The sequence below is a fragment of the Cervus elaphus genome, chromosome 12, assembly GCF_910594005.1.
Source record: "Cervus elaphus chromosome 12, mCerEla1.1, whole genome shotgun sequence".
NCBI lineage: Eukaryota > Metazoa > Chordata > Mammalia > Artiodactyla > Cervidae > Cervus > Cervus elaphus.
The window spans coordinates 85,486,459-85,507,831 of NC_057826.1; the positions used below are offsets into that span (position 1 = coordinate 85,486,459).

The 21,373-nt window shown below is 39.3% G+C and overlaps 1 protein-coding gene across 6 annotated transcripts in view; it reads right to left on the reverse strand.

Annotated features, from left to right (window-relative positions):
* MAP2K5 (mitogen-activated protein kinase kinase 5) overlaps nucleotides 1-21,373 on the reverse strand; it is a 260,879-nt gene that overhangs the window by 78,052 nt on the left and 161,454 nt on the right. For 3 of the 6 annotated variants that reach the window (XM_043919834.1, XM_043919829.1, XM_043919832.1), the window contains one exon: nucleotides 3,002-3,031. The exons of the other annotated variants lie outside the window; for them this stretch is intronic. In XM_043919834.1, the coding sequence (XP_043775769.1) occupies nucleotides 3,002-3,031 (30 nt within the window). The remainder of the gene's footprint in view (nucleotides 1-3,001; nucleotides 3,032-21,373) is intronic. 6 annotated transcript variants of the gene reach the window in all.

Genomic DNA, 21,373 nt, shown 5'->3' on the forward strand with positions numbered 1-21,373 from the left:
AGCAAGAATTGAGGCCTGCGGTGACTGGAGCTTATGGTAGAGCTGGGTTCATTTTTTTTTTTTTTTTAAGATTTATTTCTTTTACTTTTATTTTTTGGCTGCTCTGGGTCTTTGTTGCTGTGAGTGGGCTTTCTCTAGTTGTGGAGAGTGGGGGCTACTCTTTGTTGTGGTGAACAGGCTTCTCGCTGCGGTGGCTTCTTTGGTTTCGGAGCACGGGCTCGAGGCACATGGGCTTCAGCAGCCACACACAAGGACTCAGTGGTTGAGGCTCTCAGACGCTGGCTCAGTAGAGGCTAAGGGGCTAAGCTGCTTTGGCGCAGGGGCTAAGTTGCTCTACGGTATGTTCAGTCTTCCCAGGGCAGGGGTTAACCTGTGTCCTCTGCATTGGCAGATGGATTCTTAATGACTATACCACAAGGGAAGCCCCAGAGCTGGGTTCTAACCCTAATCTCTGGCTACTGGTCTAGAGCTCTTTCAAAGAGGCCAGTCTCCTCAGCTTCCCACTAGTGAAGAGAGCTGAGATCTGGTGCCCTGATTTGACTCGGCACCAGCCCTAGGGACAGAAAGGATGCAAAACTTTGAGATCTTAAGGATATATGAAAATCTTTCCTGTGTTCAAGGAGCCGACTAGTGGGTAACAACTGAGATGAGGCAGTCCTTAAGCGTGGTAAATCAAGATTTGACTCTAGGGCTGCTTTGTAAACTAGTGAATCTCCTATTACTAGATGTGTTCAACGGTTTGCTTTTCAGGGATATTACAGAGAGGTTTGATTCGATGTTGTCTGAGATCCCTTTCCAATCTTGAGAGTTTGTGATTCACTCCTGCCCATTATACTCGGGATTCAATGGCCCCAAACTAGCTACAGTACAACAGTGAGCAAATCAGCTATCCTGTCTGCCCAATTTGTTAGGGGAAGCTACCTCACAGGGTGGTTGGGGGTTCAAATGAGATAATACGGGCCAAACAGAAGGTATTATTTCATAATCAAGTTCTTGCGATACTATAAAAATGTTTATTTTTCTTCATGTGTTTTATCTGAAGGCAAAAGGTAAGGGTGGAAAAGGAATTTATAAAGTATCCTTTCTCAATCCTCAGTATATAGTACAAAGCCTGAAATAAATGGCAAGTCCATCAAAAGTCATTACTGATGCCAACAATGAAGTGCACAAACTTCTGCTGAAAGACCTCAGAAACAGACCTGATGGCATCAAAAGCTACTTCTATTATTTCAAAGCCCCAGTTTGGTGACAATACTCTATCATGATCCAAGAATTATAGTTTTCCCCTCACTCTGGTGTAACAGTGATTGCTAACTAGGGAGTGCAGCACATTTGAGTTTTCCATTTCCACTTGACTGATCCAGTAAACATACACTTAACACAATTCCCGAAAACATTCAATACTGGGGAGGTAGACAGCCTCTGCCCAAATTCGACCAGTCTTTCAAAGCTTCATTTGTCAAATGCAAAGGCAATCGTTTCTTAGACTTCTCACTTAACCAAATTTCACTGATTAAATACTCTAAGCATTAGGAATCTCAAGAATACAGCTATATTCTCAAACTTTGGTATTTTTTTCTAGATGGCTTACAAGCTTTCTACCAAGACTTGTTTGAGATGTTAAGTTGTATAGTGCCTCTTCATTTACAAAATGAGGGGATTGCATAAATTGGCCAAACAGTGAATTGTTTAAAAATTACTGACAGAATAAGAGGCTTACCAAGATAAATATTCTAATGAGCTATAAATCCTGAAAATGTGATTTTAATTTGATGGGCTACCTAGAGCTAAGCAGCAAGGCTGTATACACTAAAATGTCACTAAATTCGAGCATGCATGCCAAGTGATTACATTTCAGATCTCTTTAAGGAAAAGATTATGTTTAAACAAACAATCCTACACATTTGAAAGGTGAGACCGACACTCCTGAACCTAACAACTTGGACAGCTTCTCCTCCATTTATCTGATGGCTTTAACTGTAAAAGAAAAAGGATACAGAAAAGACATTTCAGCGTGTGAAGGGGCTTTAAATGTTCACATGGGTATCAGGAGAATTTGTTTAAAACTGCTTATAAAGATGGGAGAGAGAATGAGCCCCATCCTATTATTCAATAACCATGTTTGTGATGCATCTGCATAATCTAACCATGCATAAATTAGTATGTGTAATACAACACTTATTTGCATAATAATAGCAAGTTAATAGATGCTTAAAGAGCAGAGACCAACACCACCTTTAAATCAGACATGCCTCCAGGCACTTTGGCCTGTACAGACCAAGATGCCAGAAAAACAGTGAGCATCAACCAGAGGAAAACAGTCAAACCATTCATTTTTCATCCCTCTAGACATTTCACTTCTTTCTCCCCACACATTGGGGAACCATTTTCAAGCCACAGAATAGCTTAACATTTTAAGTGCTAACACCCTTCTACAATAAAAATCTTAAAGAAATTACCACAGAGATTATCATCAGCAATGGCAACATAACGGACAGTTTATTTTCTTAGAAATGTAAATAGAAAGGAAAAAAAAAAAAAAGCTCAAAATCATATCCATGTAAAAGTGGGGGTCCACCTATTTGCTTAGCAAAAATAATGACCTAGATCAGATACTTTCACCCTTCACCTCCATCCTTTAATTCAAATAACTAATTGAATCCAAAAACTCAAACATTGTATCAAGAAAAGGCTTTGCCTCTCTTCCAACCTCTGTATGAGCACATGGTGCTGGGCTGGGATGAGGAAAACATCACCAATGTCACACAAAGGAAGAGCACGGTGATGGCTTCCCACCTTTAACAAAGAGGAAAAAAAATCTGGAGTTTAAAAAAAATAAAAAATCAATAGAGACTTCTAAATGACTCCTTTAAGATATCACTTTTCAATTTAACAGGACAGATTTATTTGTATGTGGCTCAAATGTTCACAATTGCTCCCTGTACCTTCATACATAGGAATGAATGTCACAGTGGCAAACGGCAGTAATGAACAATCTTACCTGAGGATATGGAAACCTCCCAAGAGCAAGCTGGGAAAGGAAATAATATTTGTCTAGTTATAGATTTGCATGCAGGGCAGATCTCCTTAAGACAGACAAGTACTAAATTTCAGAATTGTATCCAGCAAAAATAAAAATCTCACAACCTCAAACACACAAACTAAATTATTGTTGTAATTACACTGAAGAGTTGTATTTAGAATGAACATTTACATTGGACAACATTGTATTCCCTGATAAAATATTCTAATTTTAACAACTAAACACTATCCTTATGTCATTTCTCTTAGGAATATTCTCAGCTGTACAGGCATTATTCACATTTACAAGTGTACAACAGCTTCTTCTAGACAGAGACACAAAATCATAGGAGACTGTTTCTTTTCTCTTGTAAAAATGGGAACATTTAATTGATCCTAGCCGACTGTTCTGTAGAATTGTCAGTTATAAGAATTATTAAGAAGAGTTGTAGGAAATGGGCCATATGAAACAGGAAATTTTGCCACTATTTTCATTTTTTTCCCCATCCATTCATAGTTAAAAGGAAAGAGCTATTACTAGTGGGAAAATGGCATTTCGAAATGGTGGAGCTGGAACAATAGGTCTGAAATTTGGAAAATGAATCCTTAGAGCTTCCAATTTTGCTTGATTTGTAAACTGCTATGTGTTTCTACACCACTCACTTAACTTTGGTCTTTGAATTCTCACCTGCGGAAACAAAATGACTCAACCAGGAACAGGATTAATACACAGTGATACGATCAAATTTACCAAACATACTATAAGACTATAGTATAAGACTATACTATTTTATTTAAAGAAAATAGTGGCTAAATTTTGCAACTTCATAATGTGGCCCATCTTCAAGCTCGAAATCCTTTATATGTATTTGTAACTATTTAAAAGTAGAATTGCTACAACAGGGAACTTTGAAGCTGGAATGGATCCAAGAAACATCAATCCATTTTCCAGACTAGAACTCCAGAGTCCCACTGAAGACATTTCCACGTGGTTAATAAGTGTGGGGATTGACCCCAAGACTTGCAACCTGATCCAGGATTCTTTCCAATGTAATTATACTACCTTTCTATAACTTGAGAAGTTGTGTATTTATTTCAAAGACACTGACACTGCTCAAACGTTTTTGAACTCCTCTTTAGAAACTATGTTTAGAATCATTTCAAGTAACAGAAGAATGACTTCATTTTATTAGAACTGCATCTTATCCTGAACTTAAAATTATACCCCTCTGCTTTTTGATCATGTAAATTATTTGTTGGCTAAGGTTTGAATGGCCTTAGTCAACAAAACCCAAAGCCAACTTCAAAAAATAAATATTTTGTTCCTTAGTAAGGATAGACGGGAAGGTGCTGAGGTTAATTTTTAAAGTTCTAAAACCAGTGCGTGCTTCAGCAACGTAACAGGAATAAACCTATTGACCTATATGACCAATAAAACCAATAAACCTATATGACCACAAAAGGTGACTACTTGGAAAGGGTCAACACTCATTTGGATGTATCTATATATATATATATATGTTTTGGAATACTTGGTAAGTTTTGTTACCTTGCATTCATTTCTTATATATTCAAAGTTCTCGGATTTTCAAGATATAAAGTTACAAGATCATTGTTTCATCTGGTGGACATTGTTAATCCATTCAAGTATAAAGTGAAGGAAAAAGAGTGTGAATGTTAAACTCCCTTTTCACAGTTTTGCACGATTATGTCTGTCTATATACTGCTAATAGTTAGGAAGGGAAGTGACTCAGCTCTCCACTGCCTCCACTGTACCCTCCACCCAACACTGACCATTGATTTGACTTACATTTTGTAAATACAGTGTGTTTCTGGCCAATGAGAATGTGTACATTGTTTCAGGAGGAGCCACTCTGGTCTTCTGTGGCAGAAATGGGTGGGCTAGGCATTTGCCCCATCTGTTCTGAACTGACACGCAGTGACTGCTCACCAAAGGCTGTCACCTATCACCACACCCATCTGCAGATTATGAGCTTTGCACACTCTTTCATTTGGATTTTAAAAAGTAGCAAGAGGAGGGTCTCTCATCTGAAAAAGCTGACAGCTTAACAACTACTAGAAAACATTTAGAACATTCTATCTGAAGTCCTCCACAGGTGCTGCACCACCCCTGGTATATGCTGAACATGTTAATAGGGCCTACGGAAAACTTCTGTCCACCCGGCTTACAGCAGAAGCAGCTTGCCCACCATACATACAGCTAAGGTCTCGACTAGCTGGCCAGTGTCAACATTGGCCAATGGTTCTTGCAGATAAAAGAACTAAGCAATGATAAATGGAAGGCTTAAAAAAAATGGGATAAGATGAAAAATGTGAACTTTTCCCACTTCCACACAAAACCTCAAATTCTCAAGACATCACTGTCCTATGGAGAGGTGAGACTATAGCTGACTTAGGCACGTGCACGCATCAACTTGGCTCCCTTCTCATGAGTGATAAAAGGTAATGAGGCTGGCTGATGTCATTGATTTACTCTGTCAGAGACCTCCATGCAAGAGAACAGAGAGAAAATTCAGCTGGGAGCCTCTGTACCAGCCTGCTTGGGAACAGGTGGCAGTGCTTGAACAAGCAAACTCATCATCCTTGGGACTGGCTCTACTTGTGTGTACTTTCCTGATATCCTGTGGAAACTCAGTTTTACTTGTCAACTACATTCCTGGAAAGACTGTTTCTAAGGCTTCTTGCAGATCTGACCTCTTCTGAATCAGAGGGCAGAGAATGGTTCCTACTTCTTGACCAGAGATGCACAACAATCATTTCCTCCTTCACAGTGTTGCCACTGGGTTGTTCCAGTGGCAAGCCAAGGATTCCAATTCCACGTCAGTGACAACTGGCCGCGGCACTGTAAGGGTGGCACCAAAAGCAGTCATTCTAAGACTCTGGGAGAAGGAGCTGCCTTCCACATAAGTCTCTGTCCGTTTAGGTTTAATGCAGCTGCAGTGTTTATGTTCTGTACTATTTGTCTTGTGACAAAACAGAAGGAAATATACAGCCAGGCCCTAGAACCTTTTTATCAAGTTCAATTAGGAGAAGGTAAAAAAGGAAAAGGACTCTTAGCAGATAGGTTGAGGCTGTCAAAACTCAAAATAAACACTGAAACGTTATGGGGAAGAGGGAGCACATATGCTATGAGTGACTATTTCAGAGACAGACAGACCTGGGGCCATTCTGTATCTTTTACCCCTACTGGTCTATTAATCTACTTGCATTTCCCCAGTTTTTATTGTCAAGGTATTATTATAAATTAGGAAACTTACAAAAGAGAGGATGTAATCTTCTCTGAAATGGCCTGCAGATATGTCACTGTACTAAATGTGTTTCAGATTTAATGAAGCTTTAATGTCCTTTTTAATTTTGCCTGTTTCTGTATCACCAGGGGTCGGGCAAGGCAATCAGCACTCAAGAGGGTGGTTTGGTTTAAAACTAGGAAAAAACTCATTTGCTTATGAGTTGCACTGTATTTTCTTAATTAAATTTACTGAGTAAAATGGTTTAAGTTCAGCCAACCAATGACCTTTGTATGTAGATTTAGATTTATAAGTAGGTTAACAGTTAAAGAAGAAAAAAAAAAACAGAATCACAACAAAGCAAACAGATTAGGGCTAAGCCAATAGCAGTCACTGCTCTCTTTATCATCTTTACAAAAGAAGCATTTAAATTTAGGCAGCTTAAGTCCAGTTAAAAAAAAGTATATTGAAAAATGTGGATCTACGTACGTGCCAGCAAGGCATCAGATGACTCGAACATCCTTCTCATTCCCAGGAGGGGAACAGCTCATATTATAAAAGATTTGGAAAAGCTTTATTTATTTTGGAGGAGTGGAGGCAGAGATGGGGGAGCGACAGGATTCTATTTAACATTAAATTTAAAAAGTGCATTTTAATTCTAAATACTTAAGATTCAGTAAACTGCTAAACACTCTGAAAACATTTACCAGTTAGGAATACACTTAAATAACAGTAAACTACTAACATTTCACTGTAAAACTAGTACTGTTCCTTAACGTCATCTTACTGACCTTTTAATCTGTCCATAATCTATGAAAATACTACTGAGTTAGCATTATTTGAATAAGTTGGATTTTATGATTTAAATAATCAATATATGTGTGGGTGTGATTATAACAATTGCCAGATACATAACAACTGCATGATAGAAACTTTTGCATTTCAACAAAAAATCAGGGCAGAAGATATTTATTTACAAAGCAACAACAATGGCTTCTGTTAACAGTAAAGATCATTACTGTCATGAAGTCATAAAGGATAAAGAGAAAACATACACTGTAGCCAGAAAGCCAGTGTAGGACATAAACTCAGGATATGTTTTTGGTGACCAACTTTCCAACTTAGAATATCAACAGTGGGGGAGTTGTTTTAAATTTACAGTTATGTTAAAGAGCACTGGAGTTTTACAAATTGCTAATTTAGACATATTCTATGTTTCTCAATAAAACAGCAAATTGAAAATAAGTGTTTTCAACACAGCCAGTGATGTAGCTGAAGGAGGACTTTATAGTCTGAAATATTCTAAAATCTGTGAATTACCTATGCACATCTTACATAGTTAAATTTCCACATAAGGATTTTGCCTTTAGTTGCCTTTAGACCGTACACTGCAGTTAAACCCTCATTTTACAGGATCACAGCAGCCAGTTTGCAACATTCAGACACAGGGAAACTTAAAAAAAATCAGACTTAACTATTGGATTACATAAAATTCCCTAGGTGAGATTTCATCCCAAGACCAATTTACACAGTCCTAGAGAGAGAGCTTAAATCATCTGAAACTATGCTGGCAAAGGACCATAATAAATATTAAATACCTCAAAACCTACCCTAAGATTTTACTTTTCCTCCCATGTATCAATTTCACTGTCCTCCTACTGAATGGTTTAAAAACAATCCGAAGGATATAACAGCAATTTACCAGTGCTAAAGTGCTTGGGAGGTTAAAGTGACAACAAAGAACGCAGAAACACAAAGCATCTTGAAGCAGGGTTTCAATTAAATGTGGAGGATTTACTAATACAGTATACCAAAAAAAAAAAAAAAAAGAGTTACAAATTAATTTAATCTTCTGCCTATAGTTTGCAGCTGCACTCCAAAGTGTCTAGGGCTTAAGAACAAAGCCTTGAAGGGCCTCAGAGTGAGGAAAGCTTCAATTTTTAATGTATAACGCCATTAGCTGATAACTTGTGGAATCTGCAACCCCTGCGGAGGGGCATAAGTGCGAGTAACAGAGACTGATGAAGTGACATATTTGTTCATGTCTAGAACTATGAGGAAGAGGGTTATTACTAACACTATCAGGCCCAACAGAAATATGCCCTAATAACCTTTGGGACCCTCCACGTTATCAGTTCTCACTACATCAAATATATTAAAATCAAAACCTAATTCCCTTTAATTAAAGACAATTAGTTTGTTTTACTATTATTGTTTTAACTTGTATGACATTATAATACATTGCAAATTAAAGATGGAATAACAAATGGAATGAAAGCATCAAACTGTGAACACTTCTCCACCCATGTTTGGTGAAATGGACTTATGACTGGCGTCTATTTCAGGAAATTCAAGAACAATCATCACTAAACATTGAAAAGTGGTGTAGAAACAATTCACCCTAAAAAGAACACAGTGGGACCATGCATATGCTTTCCCTATTCAATTTATACTTTTCACATAATGCTTTCCTATCATTCCAAGGATTTCTTTAACACAAGCAGAATTATGGCTCAATGGAGGCATAAGAAGCTTAATTAATTTGCCCAAGGTCATACTGGAGGTTGGTGGCAAAGCTTGTTAAATTACTGGGAATTCTGGACTCTACAGATGTTTTGGCAATGGCAAAGGTCCCTGGTCGGCAAAGGCCCCATGAGACTCCCAGTGCAGTAGGTGAACCACAGCAAATAGCTCCTGACGCCTGTTCAAAAAGTGCCAAGTGCTCTGGAGGGCTCACAAATAATGTTTCCTTTGTGTAGAAAGAGTCTAACTGTGAGGTTCCCATCAGGAGTGCTTCTTAACATGTCCCAATATTTTAAAAGGAATGACTCATCCTCACCAGAGCCCACTGATAGAAAGTAAATTTGTTTTAACTTAAGGATCCCAAACACAGCAGCACAAAGAAATAAATCAAACGTTTATCCATCATTCAGAAGGTCCTGCATTCTATTCCACTGATTACCAGTAATAATGGAGAAAAGACAGCATTACAAATAAATGTTTCTAATTCAGTAGATTTTTTTTTCTTTTTAAATTAGAAATGGGTTTATAACAGTGGACACTTAAATGGGGCCAGGGCAACAGTAATTCACAAGTACAATATCTTAATGCTGTTCCTTTAATTGCTATATTTGTTTTACTGTAAAAAATGATTGCTTGCTGTAGTCTAACCATGAATGCTGAAAAGCATGATACATTGAGGTCTCAACCTGGGCAAACTGTACCTAAACTTACACTTTATTGCAGCTTAGTTCACAATCTTCACCTAATATAGGGTTATATCCCAGTGCAGCAGGAGGATAAATCATCCTGGAATATTACTCTGGCAAAGTTTAGCTGTGACTGGAGCATATGTGCTTTCGAGCCACTGAAGCAGAGGCCCATAAAATACACTAATTACTGGAAGTTATGGTCACTGAGTGATTGATAGCGCTCTGCAAGGCAACTTCCTCATTTTCAGCTCTTCTGACGGGGCTCATCCGCCACATAGCAATTATTAATTCATGACCCACCCCTCAGGCACTAGTACCTTTACTTCTTATTCTCCTGCTACCAAACTACTGCTGCAGCTGGACACTGTCTTTCTTCATTCTGATGGCTGGGTAAGGATGATAAAAAGTAGATTTCATGCTAAATGCTATTGTTTTGAATCTTTAAATGTTCCTTGGTCTTTCTAACCTTGCTGTCCTAAAACACATAATTCTCCTCCTCCCATAATACTATTTTACTTGTGTCATTTTCTTCCCTTTTCCCTTATAAAAAGTTTGTGTGTGTCTATGCATATATATGTATATATGAATATGTGTGTGTGATATATACACACATATATAAACACACATACAATCCATCTGTCTACACTATACTATAGTAGACCAAAAACTCTGCCTGACTAATTTTTTAGTTGAACACTGTGGTTTAAATGCAATATATAACTTCAACTAGGCCATAGTAAATATGAGCCAGCAAATTGATTTAAAATAAAAGGCACCCCCCCAAACCTTCCATTTAAATAGACCCACTTTGAAGCTCTGAAGACATTCTAATTGTTTCAAGTTGATTTCCATCAGTAGCTTCACTCAGAGCAATGCAAATTAAGATATCTGAGTATATAACTGAATCTCTAAAAGTCTCTTAAAAACAACTGCAAAGGTTTTTTTTGATGATGTTCTGTGCATTGAGAAAAAATTCAGTGAGAGACTCTGAATTAAAGAGAGAGAAAGTTCAGTCATGATGGATGAAAGCAAACATTTTACTTTTCTAATAGTAAAACATGTTCTTCAAAATCTTGAGCAATTAAAAATGCAATAGTGAGGGTGGTTTTCCTGTGTGGAATCTGAGACAGGGTAACAGATGAATAGATGACTCTAAGCTACCTACCCTTTCAGAACTTGTTTCAAATTATTCCTCCTCTTCCACTGGGAGTTAGTCCCAGAAAATAATTTGGAGGACAAAATCCATACCCTCTCTGTCCATAGTATTCACTGGGCAGTGCATCACATCCCATCTGGTAACATCTTCCTATATATCTAGTGCCTGGTAAGTTTCACTTGTTTAAGGGCAAACTCTAAGTCACAAACTTTCATACATCCTCCATGACACTAGAAATAGTATTTTGCATTAGGCTAACCATGAGCATTTCGGAGAAGGCAATGGCAACCCACTCTGGAACTCTTGCCTGGAAAATCCCATGGACGGAGGAGCCTGGTAGGCTGCAGTCCATGAGGTCGCGAAGAGTCGGACACGACTGAGCGACTTCCCTTTCACTTTTCACTTTCATGCACTGGAGAGGAAGAGGCAACCCACTCCAGTATTCTTGCCTGGAGAATCCCAGGGACAGCAGAGCCTGGTGGGCTGCCGTCTGTGGGGTCACACAGAGTCGGACACGACTGAAGCGACTTAGTAGTAGTAGTAGTGACCATGAGCATTTGCTGATTATGATAAGCCCCCTGATGGTGATGTCTCCTAGAGCTTAATCAGCTTGGTGGTACATGGATGTTTCTACCATTAACACTACAATACTTTAATAAACATAGTATACAAACTTCTCAGTATTAGTGGTCGATAGTTTTAACTGGGGCTTCCTCTAATACTGAGAAATTTGTATGCTATGTTTATTAAAGTATTGTAGCATTAATGGTAAAAACAACCATGTTTTAACTAGCAAGACACTCTTACATGTACATCACTGGTTAGAATAATCATTTTCACATATTTTAGCATTATGATGAATTTAGCTGACTTATTTCTTATTAAAGACTAAAGGGTTACAAGAAGGAAAAAAGATTAGAGTTAACTGCCTCCCAAAACATTTCATGTGCTTATGAATTCAACAACCATTCTCATCTTTACAGTAAGAATTAAGAAATGACACTTTTTCAGGCTGTTCATCTAATGTGACCTGTGTCCTCTAACAGTAGCTAGCTTTAATCCTGATAACAGTCCCTAAGACCTCGCTTGGGTTGGGGTGTCCTCCACCTCTAAACTGCTCACTGGAGTCAGGTAGCTATGGGTACCCTGAGAAAACATCAGTGCTGGGGTACAGTCTATGAAACTCAATCTAAGTCACATTTGTATTTCTAGGCATTTCAAAGAGTCAAAATCAGAAGATACACTCACACTTGTGGCCTCTCTCTGTGTTGCTGCTCCTTGAGAAAGGGAGACAGGAGGCATGGAGGGGAGAGAGAAAGATGGAGTGGCCATCCCCACACCAAGAGTCCATGCATGCAAGTGAAGGCATCCTGAATTTTCCATTCTTAAGCACCACTGGACTGCACCCTCGTGAGAGGATGCTACATGGGATGCTGAGCCCTACTAGGATTCCTGACTCACAGAATCCTGAGAAAAAAATTAATGACGGTTATTTTAAGCTACTAATGTCGGGCAGTTTATTAAGAGTAACAGATAACTGAAATGCCATCCTTGACATTGATGTCAGCTCTCCTGCTCGTCTGCGCGGTCATGCGGACTTTGCTTTTTACAAAGACTTTTATTTATCTATCCATCTTCGGCTGTGCTAGCCCTTTGTTGCTACACATGCTTTTCTGCAGTTGAGCCAAGCGGAGGCTACTCTCTAGCTGCAGTGGCTTCTCTTGTTGGAAAGAGCGGGCTCTAGGGTACTCGGCTTTCCAAACTTAAGACTCGCAAGCTCTAGAGCACAGGCTCAATAGTTGCTGCTCACAGGCCTAACTGCTCTGCTGCATATGGGACCCTCCCAGCTCAGGAATCGAACCCATGTCTCCTGCACCAGCAGGCAGACTCTCCACCACTGAGTCACCAGGGAAGCCCCCTATGCATTTTTCCATCGCACTTTTACTGATCTTTTCCCCTCTGAGTCAAGGAGCTCCTAAGGACAAAGTTTTTCTATCCCTACTGCTAACACAGGGCAGCACTACATGAATTTACTGATTAGATGGAACTCTTACCTACCCACTTCTACTTTATTTCAGCAGACATACTGGAGATTAGGTTAATTTTTGTGTTTCTTTAAGAAAAATAAACTAGGCCTTGGTTTCTGAAAAACAACAGCAATCGTATTAATACATTTCAAAATACAATAAAGCTGAACCAACTATAGGGATAGTGTAGGTAGCAATCCTGTGAAAAGCAGTTGAGTCACAGTAAACCAGTCTTTCCCTTTGTCTAATTTCCTGCTCATTTACATTTACCATTTCTCACTCCTTTCTTCAAAACTACTGATCCACTTCTTTTCTACAGCTTAGTGAAGAAGCAGACTTTCATCCAGAGTCAGGATGTTTAACTGCCGCTGCCTTGTCCAGTCACCTAGCCTCTCTGGAAAAGTCCTTTAATTTCTCTAGATCTCAGTTTCCTTATTTGTCAAGTAGGAACTTTGACGCTTACAGATCAAAGTTGGTGGAATGATCTTGGATACCTTAAATTGCTGATTTTTTTGGTCACTTCCCACCACAGTGGGAAGAAGCTTAAATGAGATAATAAATATCAAATGGCTTTGTTAAGTGTTGCATACACATAAAGTGTTGATATCCTTCCAGAAGGACACTGAGCAAGAAGATGGCAACAGAGAGCAGCAGAGGAAAGCGCACTTCCCTTCACCTCAGAGGTCCCAGCCGCAGGGCCTCTTCTGCACAGCCCTAGCTTTCACTACACCTGCAGGCGCAGTCCCTCCCTGGGATCCAGCGAGGAACCAAGCTTCCTCACTGACAGGAGGAGGGATCTGGTTTAACAAGTTCTAATGTCTCTTCTAAATAGTTAAAAGACACTTTGGTCTCTAAATACAAGATAAGGTGTGTAAAAGATTTTTCTAAATAAATGCTAAAAAAAATTATTACTACTCAGGTCAGAGTCAAAGCATGTAAAGCAGACTGGAGGATCTTTGAGAGGATTTTTAAGTCAATTCCAGGTCACTGGATTTGAGTATTGATAGAACTCAATGAGCAGTGATATCTCAAAGGTAACAGCAGCAGTGTCTCAAATTATCACACTCTGAGAATTTCAGACTTGACACGTGTCACTAGAACCCCGCCCGCTTCTTATCTTTTAGATCTCAACTCTAAAGTAACCCCACACTACTCAGTTACCCCTATTGTACGATGTATTTCTGTCTAAAAAGTTACTACTGTCAAGCATAGTATATATTTCTAATGTAGGCTCCGTGAAAGCAGGGATTTGTCCCTTTCACTCTCAGCAATGTCCCCAGTGACCATCACACTGCCTGCCACATAATGGCATTCAACAAAAATTTGCTAAGTGACTAAATGAATAAATGACTGCATCTTGTCTAACTTTATCCTTGGCTCTTTTACAGAATACTTCTTAAAAAAAAAAACAACCCAAACCTCAGACAAGTCTTCAGTCACTACTTAAATGTTTCTAGGGATGGGTCATTTTTCACTTCTAAAGGGATGGCAGCACTGTTGAATAGCAAGGGTGTAGGGATCTATTCATCAGAAATTTTTTTTTGAAGATTTTTTTTTTTGATGTGGACTATTTTTAAAGTCTTTACTGAATGTATTACAATATTGCTCCTGTTTTTTTGCTTGTTTTGGTTTCATTTTCTGACCACAAGGCATGTGGAATCTCAGCTTGTGGGAGTTCAATATGTAGGATTGTAATCATACCCTCTGCACTGGGAGGTGAAGTTAACCCCTGGACCGTCAGGGAAGTCCCAGGGAATTCTTCTTTAGACTGAATAGAAAACCATGGACTTTTTTTTTGTTGTTAGCTTCAGAAAGTTCGGCCTGCCAGTCATAAAGTAGCAGATTGCCTATCCTCTACTGACAATTCTTCAAACACTGGAATATGAGTTGTTAAACAACTGCTTTGTCTTCTCTTTATTTCTTTATTTTTCATATCAAGACTTGATTCAAATGTTTTAAAAGTCCAAATTGTGTGTGCTTGTGTTTATACACGATTTGGACATGTGTGTTGAAAAAACTTTAAAAACAGTCTGAAACCCATCAAAATAACAAAATGCTTAGCTGGGATTGCGAGCACCTGTTCCATCTTGTTCTGTCAATCTCATGGTTGTTCACGACAGCTCTGAGCACAAAGCAAGCTCAACAATGCCTCATTCAGTGGGAAACACTTCACTTTGTCTGCCAGTTTCCCATGCACTGGCATCACTGACAACCCTGGAAAATGCACATTTAGGCATGGTAATCTGAGACAGCTGGATCCCTTCACAGACCCCGCAAAGGACTGAACCAGTCAATCCATCATCTGCCAAAGGTCATTTTAACAGCTTCTTTTTGCAATAAGTTATATAAAATTTCAGACCAAAAAAATGACAATAGAAAAAAATCAAGTTAAGACAGAATTACAGAAAGGGGAGTGCGAGCAGGGGCATGAGTGACAGAAACTGTTACATGCTCTTTTCCTCAATATTCTTCAATGGAAGGGAAAGAGGCCCATGACAAGAATTCCAGAACCACACTTCTACCCACTTTCCTATACAATCTCCACTGAAATTTCCTTTGTCCTAGGACCCTTCAGCTTTAACCCTTCTGCTTTCTGATGGTTTTCAGCAGAAACTTCGATCAACAGGTAAGATACTTCACTTGATGGAGCAGCAGGCAACATATTATAGTAAGAGTCAATGTCCACTCACGTTCTTGACAATGATTATAAAAAGGAAGAGGAGGAAAACCTGGTTATCTGTGGAGCACACCAAAGGCTAAGCTGCCATGGTTGAGAGAAGCTGACAGCAGCTGCTCAGAGGGCGTCCAGAGCCATCCGTCACCCCTCAGACCAGGTTCACAGTCACCGCGGGCTAGGAGAGCAAACGACGCTGCAGCTGCAGGCTGACCAGCAAAGTGACACTTCTGTTTTTGGTTTGTTTGCTTGTTTCAAAAGCTGGGAAGAGGTAGGTTCTTCAGTATATTTAGAGGCAGGAGCTGAGTCTAGAGAATGCTCCGTAATTCTTTTCACCTGGTAAACATTCACTGCCTAGATGTTATTTCAAAAAGAAGCTTACTTCTCAAAGTGACTTCTTAAAATATATATATATGTTTATTATTATTGTTTATCACCTGTCTCCTAATTACACTGTAGGTTCAACAAGGAAAGGGAACATGCCTGTTTTATTTATCAATGTATCCCCAGCACCCAGTAAAGTATTTGGCACATAAGAAGTTTTCAATAAAATTTATTAATGTTATATTAATATATATAAGTGTAAATTAATTAATGTTATATTAACACAACATTAACACATTAATGTTATATTATTAATTTATTAATGAATATTCATTAATGTTTATTAATACTAATGTTATCTTTGGTCCACAGATAAGAAGAGACTGATACTTGGAGTAACAAAATGACTTGGCCAAGATAACACTGATTATAAGCAGTGATGCCAGCATTTCTGGTTAATGCAAAATGAGAACTCTTAACAGTTCAAGAGTGAGGATGACAGCCTTAATATCTGAAAATGTATCAGAGAAAGAAAACGACATACTCTTCACCACACTTTTCCAGAAACTTCTGTCAATGGTACTGGGTGGAGTGATCTGTGTCACTTTTTCAATACTTTTTATTTTCACTTCACATAGCTCAATATGCTTCATGTGTTTGTTCATAAACACAGAAAATCACAGTTCCTTTTCTTGATATCTAATGAGACTTATCTGATATCCATTCAACAGTATGGATAAAGGCAAAATTTAAAAAATTAGATGTGTTAACAGCTTCTCAGAACTCCACAAGACAAGGTAGTTACAATCAACTATTTGTACATTTTATGCTAAATTTCCCTTGGGAAAATTCTATTATAGATGTCTACAGAGAATTCAATAATTTACGATTCTCTGACAAAAATTCACTTTCTCTGGGTGAAAGCACTGATATATGTCATTTTTTAAAAAGTTAGGGCTTTTTTTTCCTCCTGTAGGAATATTAAGAAGAAGTCCATCTCAAATGACATATAAATATTTCTTTCACGTTATAAAATTAAAATCAAAACATTTATTTTGATGATTTTCTCTCCTTTGTTTTCTCTGTTCCTTCTTCCTGAAACTTCTGTTTTTCACGTTAGATTGCCTAACCTGGTTCTCTAATTTTCAATTCTCTCTTATTTGTTGTTGTCATCTGAAAATTCCTTTGTTACTGCAGCCTGTTCTTTTTTCCCGGATGCCATAATTTCTCCTATCCCTCTGAGAGTATTATATAGTTCATTTAAATGTCTCTCCTCTGCAGTTTTTGAGTTCTCCAAATTTTTTTCTTTTTTAGTTATTTTAGGTCTCTGTTCTTACCTTAAAATCCTTCCTCAAATGTTTTGCTAAGAGTAAAATTTTGCTAAGAGTAAATTCTGAGTGAAACTCTGCACTTATGTGTGGAGACTGTAGGCTTAGTTAATGCCATTTAGCTGGACTGTTTCTACAGGAAACTCCCAGTGCCTGGATCTTTAAGACCTCTTGGTCACATTTTCCTTGAGAAGGTCTCTTCCAATATTCTACCTGAAAGGTAATCTTGGCTGCCAGTGTCCCAGAAACAGGGTGTGGTAGGACAGCTGCGAGTCTCCACATTTAGAATCTGAACTTTCATTTAATGCCTCTGTATCAAGAATGAGACTCAGCCTCCTACAGTACGAGGTATCACTTATTTTATTCTCAGGGAAATTCCTCTACTTACTCCTCCCCTAACATACAAACTCCTCTTGTGCATTCAGGTTTAGGAGGGTGACCGAGTTAAGGAAAGAATCGCTGAGTCAGACAGAGTAACTATTTGTCAAACAGCTTAACTGTTTCTCAGATGAAATTCTCTTCTCTGGCCTCACCTCCACTCTTAGTTTCAGACACCTGGTGCCACCGATTTCTGAGGCTTCTGGGGGTTTAAAGTAAATCAGGGGCTTCTTTTTTCTTCACTGCTGGCTTCAGATTCCAGTACTCTCCGTTCTGTTGTTTACTGTTGGCCATCTGCTTTCCCACACCCAAAATTTGGTTGCTGTTGTCTCCTTTCCCTTTCTTCATGGTAATAAAGCTTTAAAAAATCTCTTTATGACCATTTTCAGTGGAGTTTGAGGTGAGAGTGGAAGATAATGCATGTGCCTCAATGCCAGGCTCCTCTGTCTATGGAATTTTCCAGGCAAGAATACTGGAGTGGGTAGCCATTCTCTTCTCCAGGGGATCTTTCCGACCCAGGGATCGAACCTGGGTATCCCACATTGCAGGCAGATTCTTTACCATCTGAACCACCAGGAAAGCCCTTAACTGTAATTTGTAGGCTTTCTGAACCATATGTGAACATTTCAAAAGGTAATTCCTCTTAAAGAGAAGGGATAATGGCTTAATTTTCTCATTGTGACCTTTCCACAAGCTCTGAAATGGAGTGTCCATCTAAAGGCCCCAAGAGATTAAGTGATTTACCCTAGGATCTATAGTTTATACTGGCTGAAGTGGAATTTGAATCCAGGTCTGATTCAAAACTCTTCTTCACACTCCAAACACTTGTGATCCATTCAGCAAATGTTTATGAGTGCTTACGTTAAAGACTTCATCAAACTTTAACTCTGATCTTTATTTTCAGAAACTACTTTAAAACCATTACAAAAGTAAGAAAAAAATTGAGCCCCAAAGATTTCCTGAGTAATCACTAGGGCAGTGAAATTGTGCTAGAGAGGGCAGGAGATTATGAGAGAATCGGATTTAAATTCTGCCATAAGGATCTATGACATAGCAATAAATTAATATAATACAAAGTGAAAAACGCACATGCCACAAGGAAGATGTAGATGAAGGTCAGAAGAAGAAATTACTTTTAGCTGGAGAGATGAGTTGGTGTCATAAAGGATGGGTATTTAAATTGTATCTTGGGGAGAAGAAGAAAATGATACTCCACATAGAGTGAATGGCATAGTGCTCCCTGAATATTTTTAACATGGTTAAAGAGAGTTTGAAGCTCATAAGAAAAATTCTAACTCTGTCAGAACAATACAACCCATCAAATCTTCAGAAGACGGTGCTACTTTGATGACAATGACCTCGTGTGACTCTCTGAATGTGCTCTTCACCTATCTAGAGACATTTTTCATCGGACGGACCTTGCTTTCATCATTTAACACATCATTCAGACCACTTCAGTAAAACAGTGATCATGCTGAAGAGGGGTCTCAGAGGACGGGATGACACTCCAATTAACCAAGCACATTGAGCCAGACTGTTCTGTGCTTTGGACTCAAGAGACTGCTGGAGAGAGGAAGTGAACAAAGGCAGAAAGAGCGAGGAGGACCCAAGTGAAAAGAGCAAGATGCAGGCGCTAAAGATGGGGCTTTCAGTTTGACTCCTACGGAAAAGCCTGCCAGATTATTCACAACTGACCTTAATAAGTTTATAATAGCCCGCCAAAGAGAATCACAAACCAGAACATGCACTTGGATAGCATACTCAGTGAGAGAAAGAACCCTGACGACTGACCTGGTGCCTTTTTAGATGTGTGTGCATCGTCCTGGGCGCTAAAAATGAGAGGATAGAGGAGGGCGTGTGCTGACTCATTTTTTTGACCCAATTAGGACCAGCTGATAAATCCAGCTTTTCCAAATATGACTGCTTACTTCCCTCCTACAGATTTGTGTTGTGATTTGAGTGACACAAGAGTATGAATGGGGGGAGGGGGGTTCAGGGCCGGGAACGCATATACACCCATGGCTGATTCATGTCAATGTACGGCAAAAGCCACTACAATATTGTAAAGTAATCAGCCTCCAGTTAAAATAAATAAAGAAAGAAAAAAGAGTATGAATGGGGTAACTAATTAGTGAGAAACAACCGTGGGACTCTCAAGCCATTCGTTCCGTGGGAGGAGAGAGAAGCACCGCACAGCCTATGAAACTAAGAAACCCTGCCCTAAAACATCTTAGGTGCTCCCTACCCCCAGGAATGAAAACTACCAGTTTTTACTATGTACACACTCTTTTTCATTTTAAAGTGTAGCCCTAAAGTCTTTAAAGAGCAGCAAGAAGGGTAAACAGTCCTAAAAACCACCCAGGCAAGTGAGTCGGTGGGATTTCTCTACGAGAGTCAAACAAGTATTCTAGATAGAGCAGGATTAATCTTCCTAGCTTGTCCTAGTTTAGACATTTTGTATACCTGTTAGTGGTTTCACTTCTTTTTTTTTTTCATTTTCACACTGATTGTTGTCATAAAGGCTCAAGGAAGAAGTGCAATTAATTCCACGTGGGTTCTTTTCCCCATTATAAACCCCTTACATGGCAATGACCTTTATTTTGTTCTATAATTCACATGAAGAGAAATAAAACACATTTCAAGGTCTGAGTTGAAAACCATAAACAAAAAACACGGAAAGGGGCTGAAATCTTCATAGCTTAGTAAAACCACCATGCTTAGTCAAGCTGAATAATCTCAATTTTTCCCTCCTTAAGGATAATTTCCATCCTTTATCTTACTTCAGCCAACTCCAAATACTATATATGACTAACAAAATCCTGGAGAAGACCCATTTTAGCTCACAGAAAGAGGGATACTGAACTGAGACAAGATGGGGGCAGTGTTGCTGCTGGATAAAAGATAGTCTGATATTAAAGATTCTGTGCTTAAGGCACAAATGTACCTGCGACTTTTTAAATGGCACATTTTAGCGGCATGTAGCATCATCTTTTATGGAAGAGTGTGGCAAGAGGCCTTGTTATGACTCCCCATGGGGACTGGGACAGCACATTAACACGGGAAGGGCAGGATGAAGAAGGCAGGCAAGGGTGCACCTGTATTTTAGGAGTTTAAAGCAGTGAAGGCAGCCTTTTGACTCTTGAATCACCAAAAACCTCAGGGATTTTATGGAATTTAAGGGCGGATGCTAGGTAGAAGCAGAAGGGAAAGAAAACTTTAGTCCCCATTTTGTCTCTGATTCTTGTGTAATTTCAGGAAAATTTCTTGGCTCAGTGTCCCACATTTTTACCCCACTGCTTCTTTTAAAATTTTTACTGATTTATTTTTGGCTGTGCTGGGTCTCTGTTGCTTTGCACGGGCTTTCTCTAGCTGTGGTGAGCAGGGGCCACTCTTCGCAGCTTTCTCATTGTCCTGGCTTCTCTCGGGGCGGAGCACAGGCTCCAGGCGCACAGGCTTTAGGAGTCCCAGCCACAAGTCCCAGTGGTTGTGGCATCTGGGCTCTAGGGTGCACGGGCTCAGTAGTTGTGGCACCTGGGCTTAGTTGCTCTGTGGTGTGTGGAATCTTTCCAAACCCAGGGATCCTGCATTGGCAGGTGGATTCTTATCCACTGCGCCACCAGGGGAGTCCTCCCCCATTGTTTCTTTACCACCTGGTACTCTAGGGGAATAAACTGATTGATTCAAAACATTTTGAGGAAGGTATCCACACAAGTAGGTAGACCTTGCATACTTGGACATCTGCTCTCTCCTGAAAGGTTTACAAAGATCCACCCTAGAGTGTGCTGGGGGATGGGGAAGGGCTCCTCCATCTCTTCCTTCTTTCTCCAAGGGGCAACTCGCTTTAAGACAACCAAGCTCAACTGTCAGCTCCTTTGAGAAACCTGTCTTGCTCTCCCCGCCTGAACCTTTGTGGCTCAGAGTACTTCCTTTTTACTAATGACTGTCACACTGCCCTGGGCTTTAAGCGTCTGTCTTCTCTATCACAGGCAGGCCTTCCTCATCTTC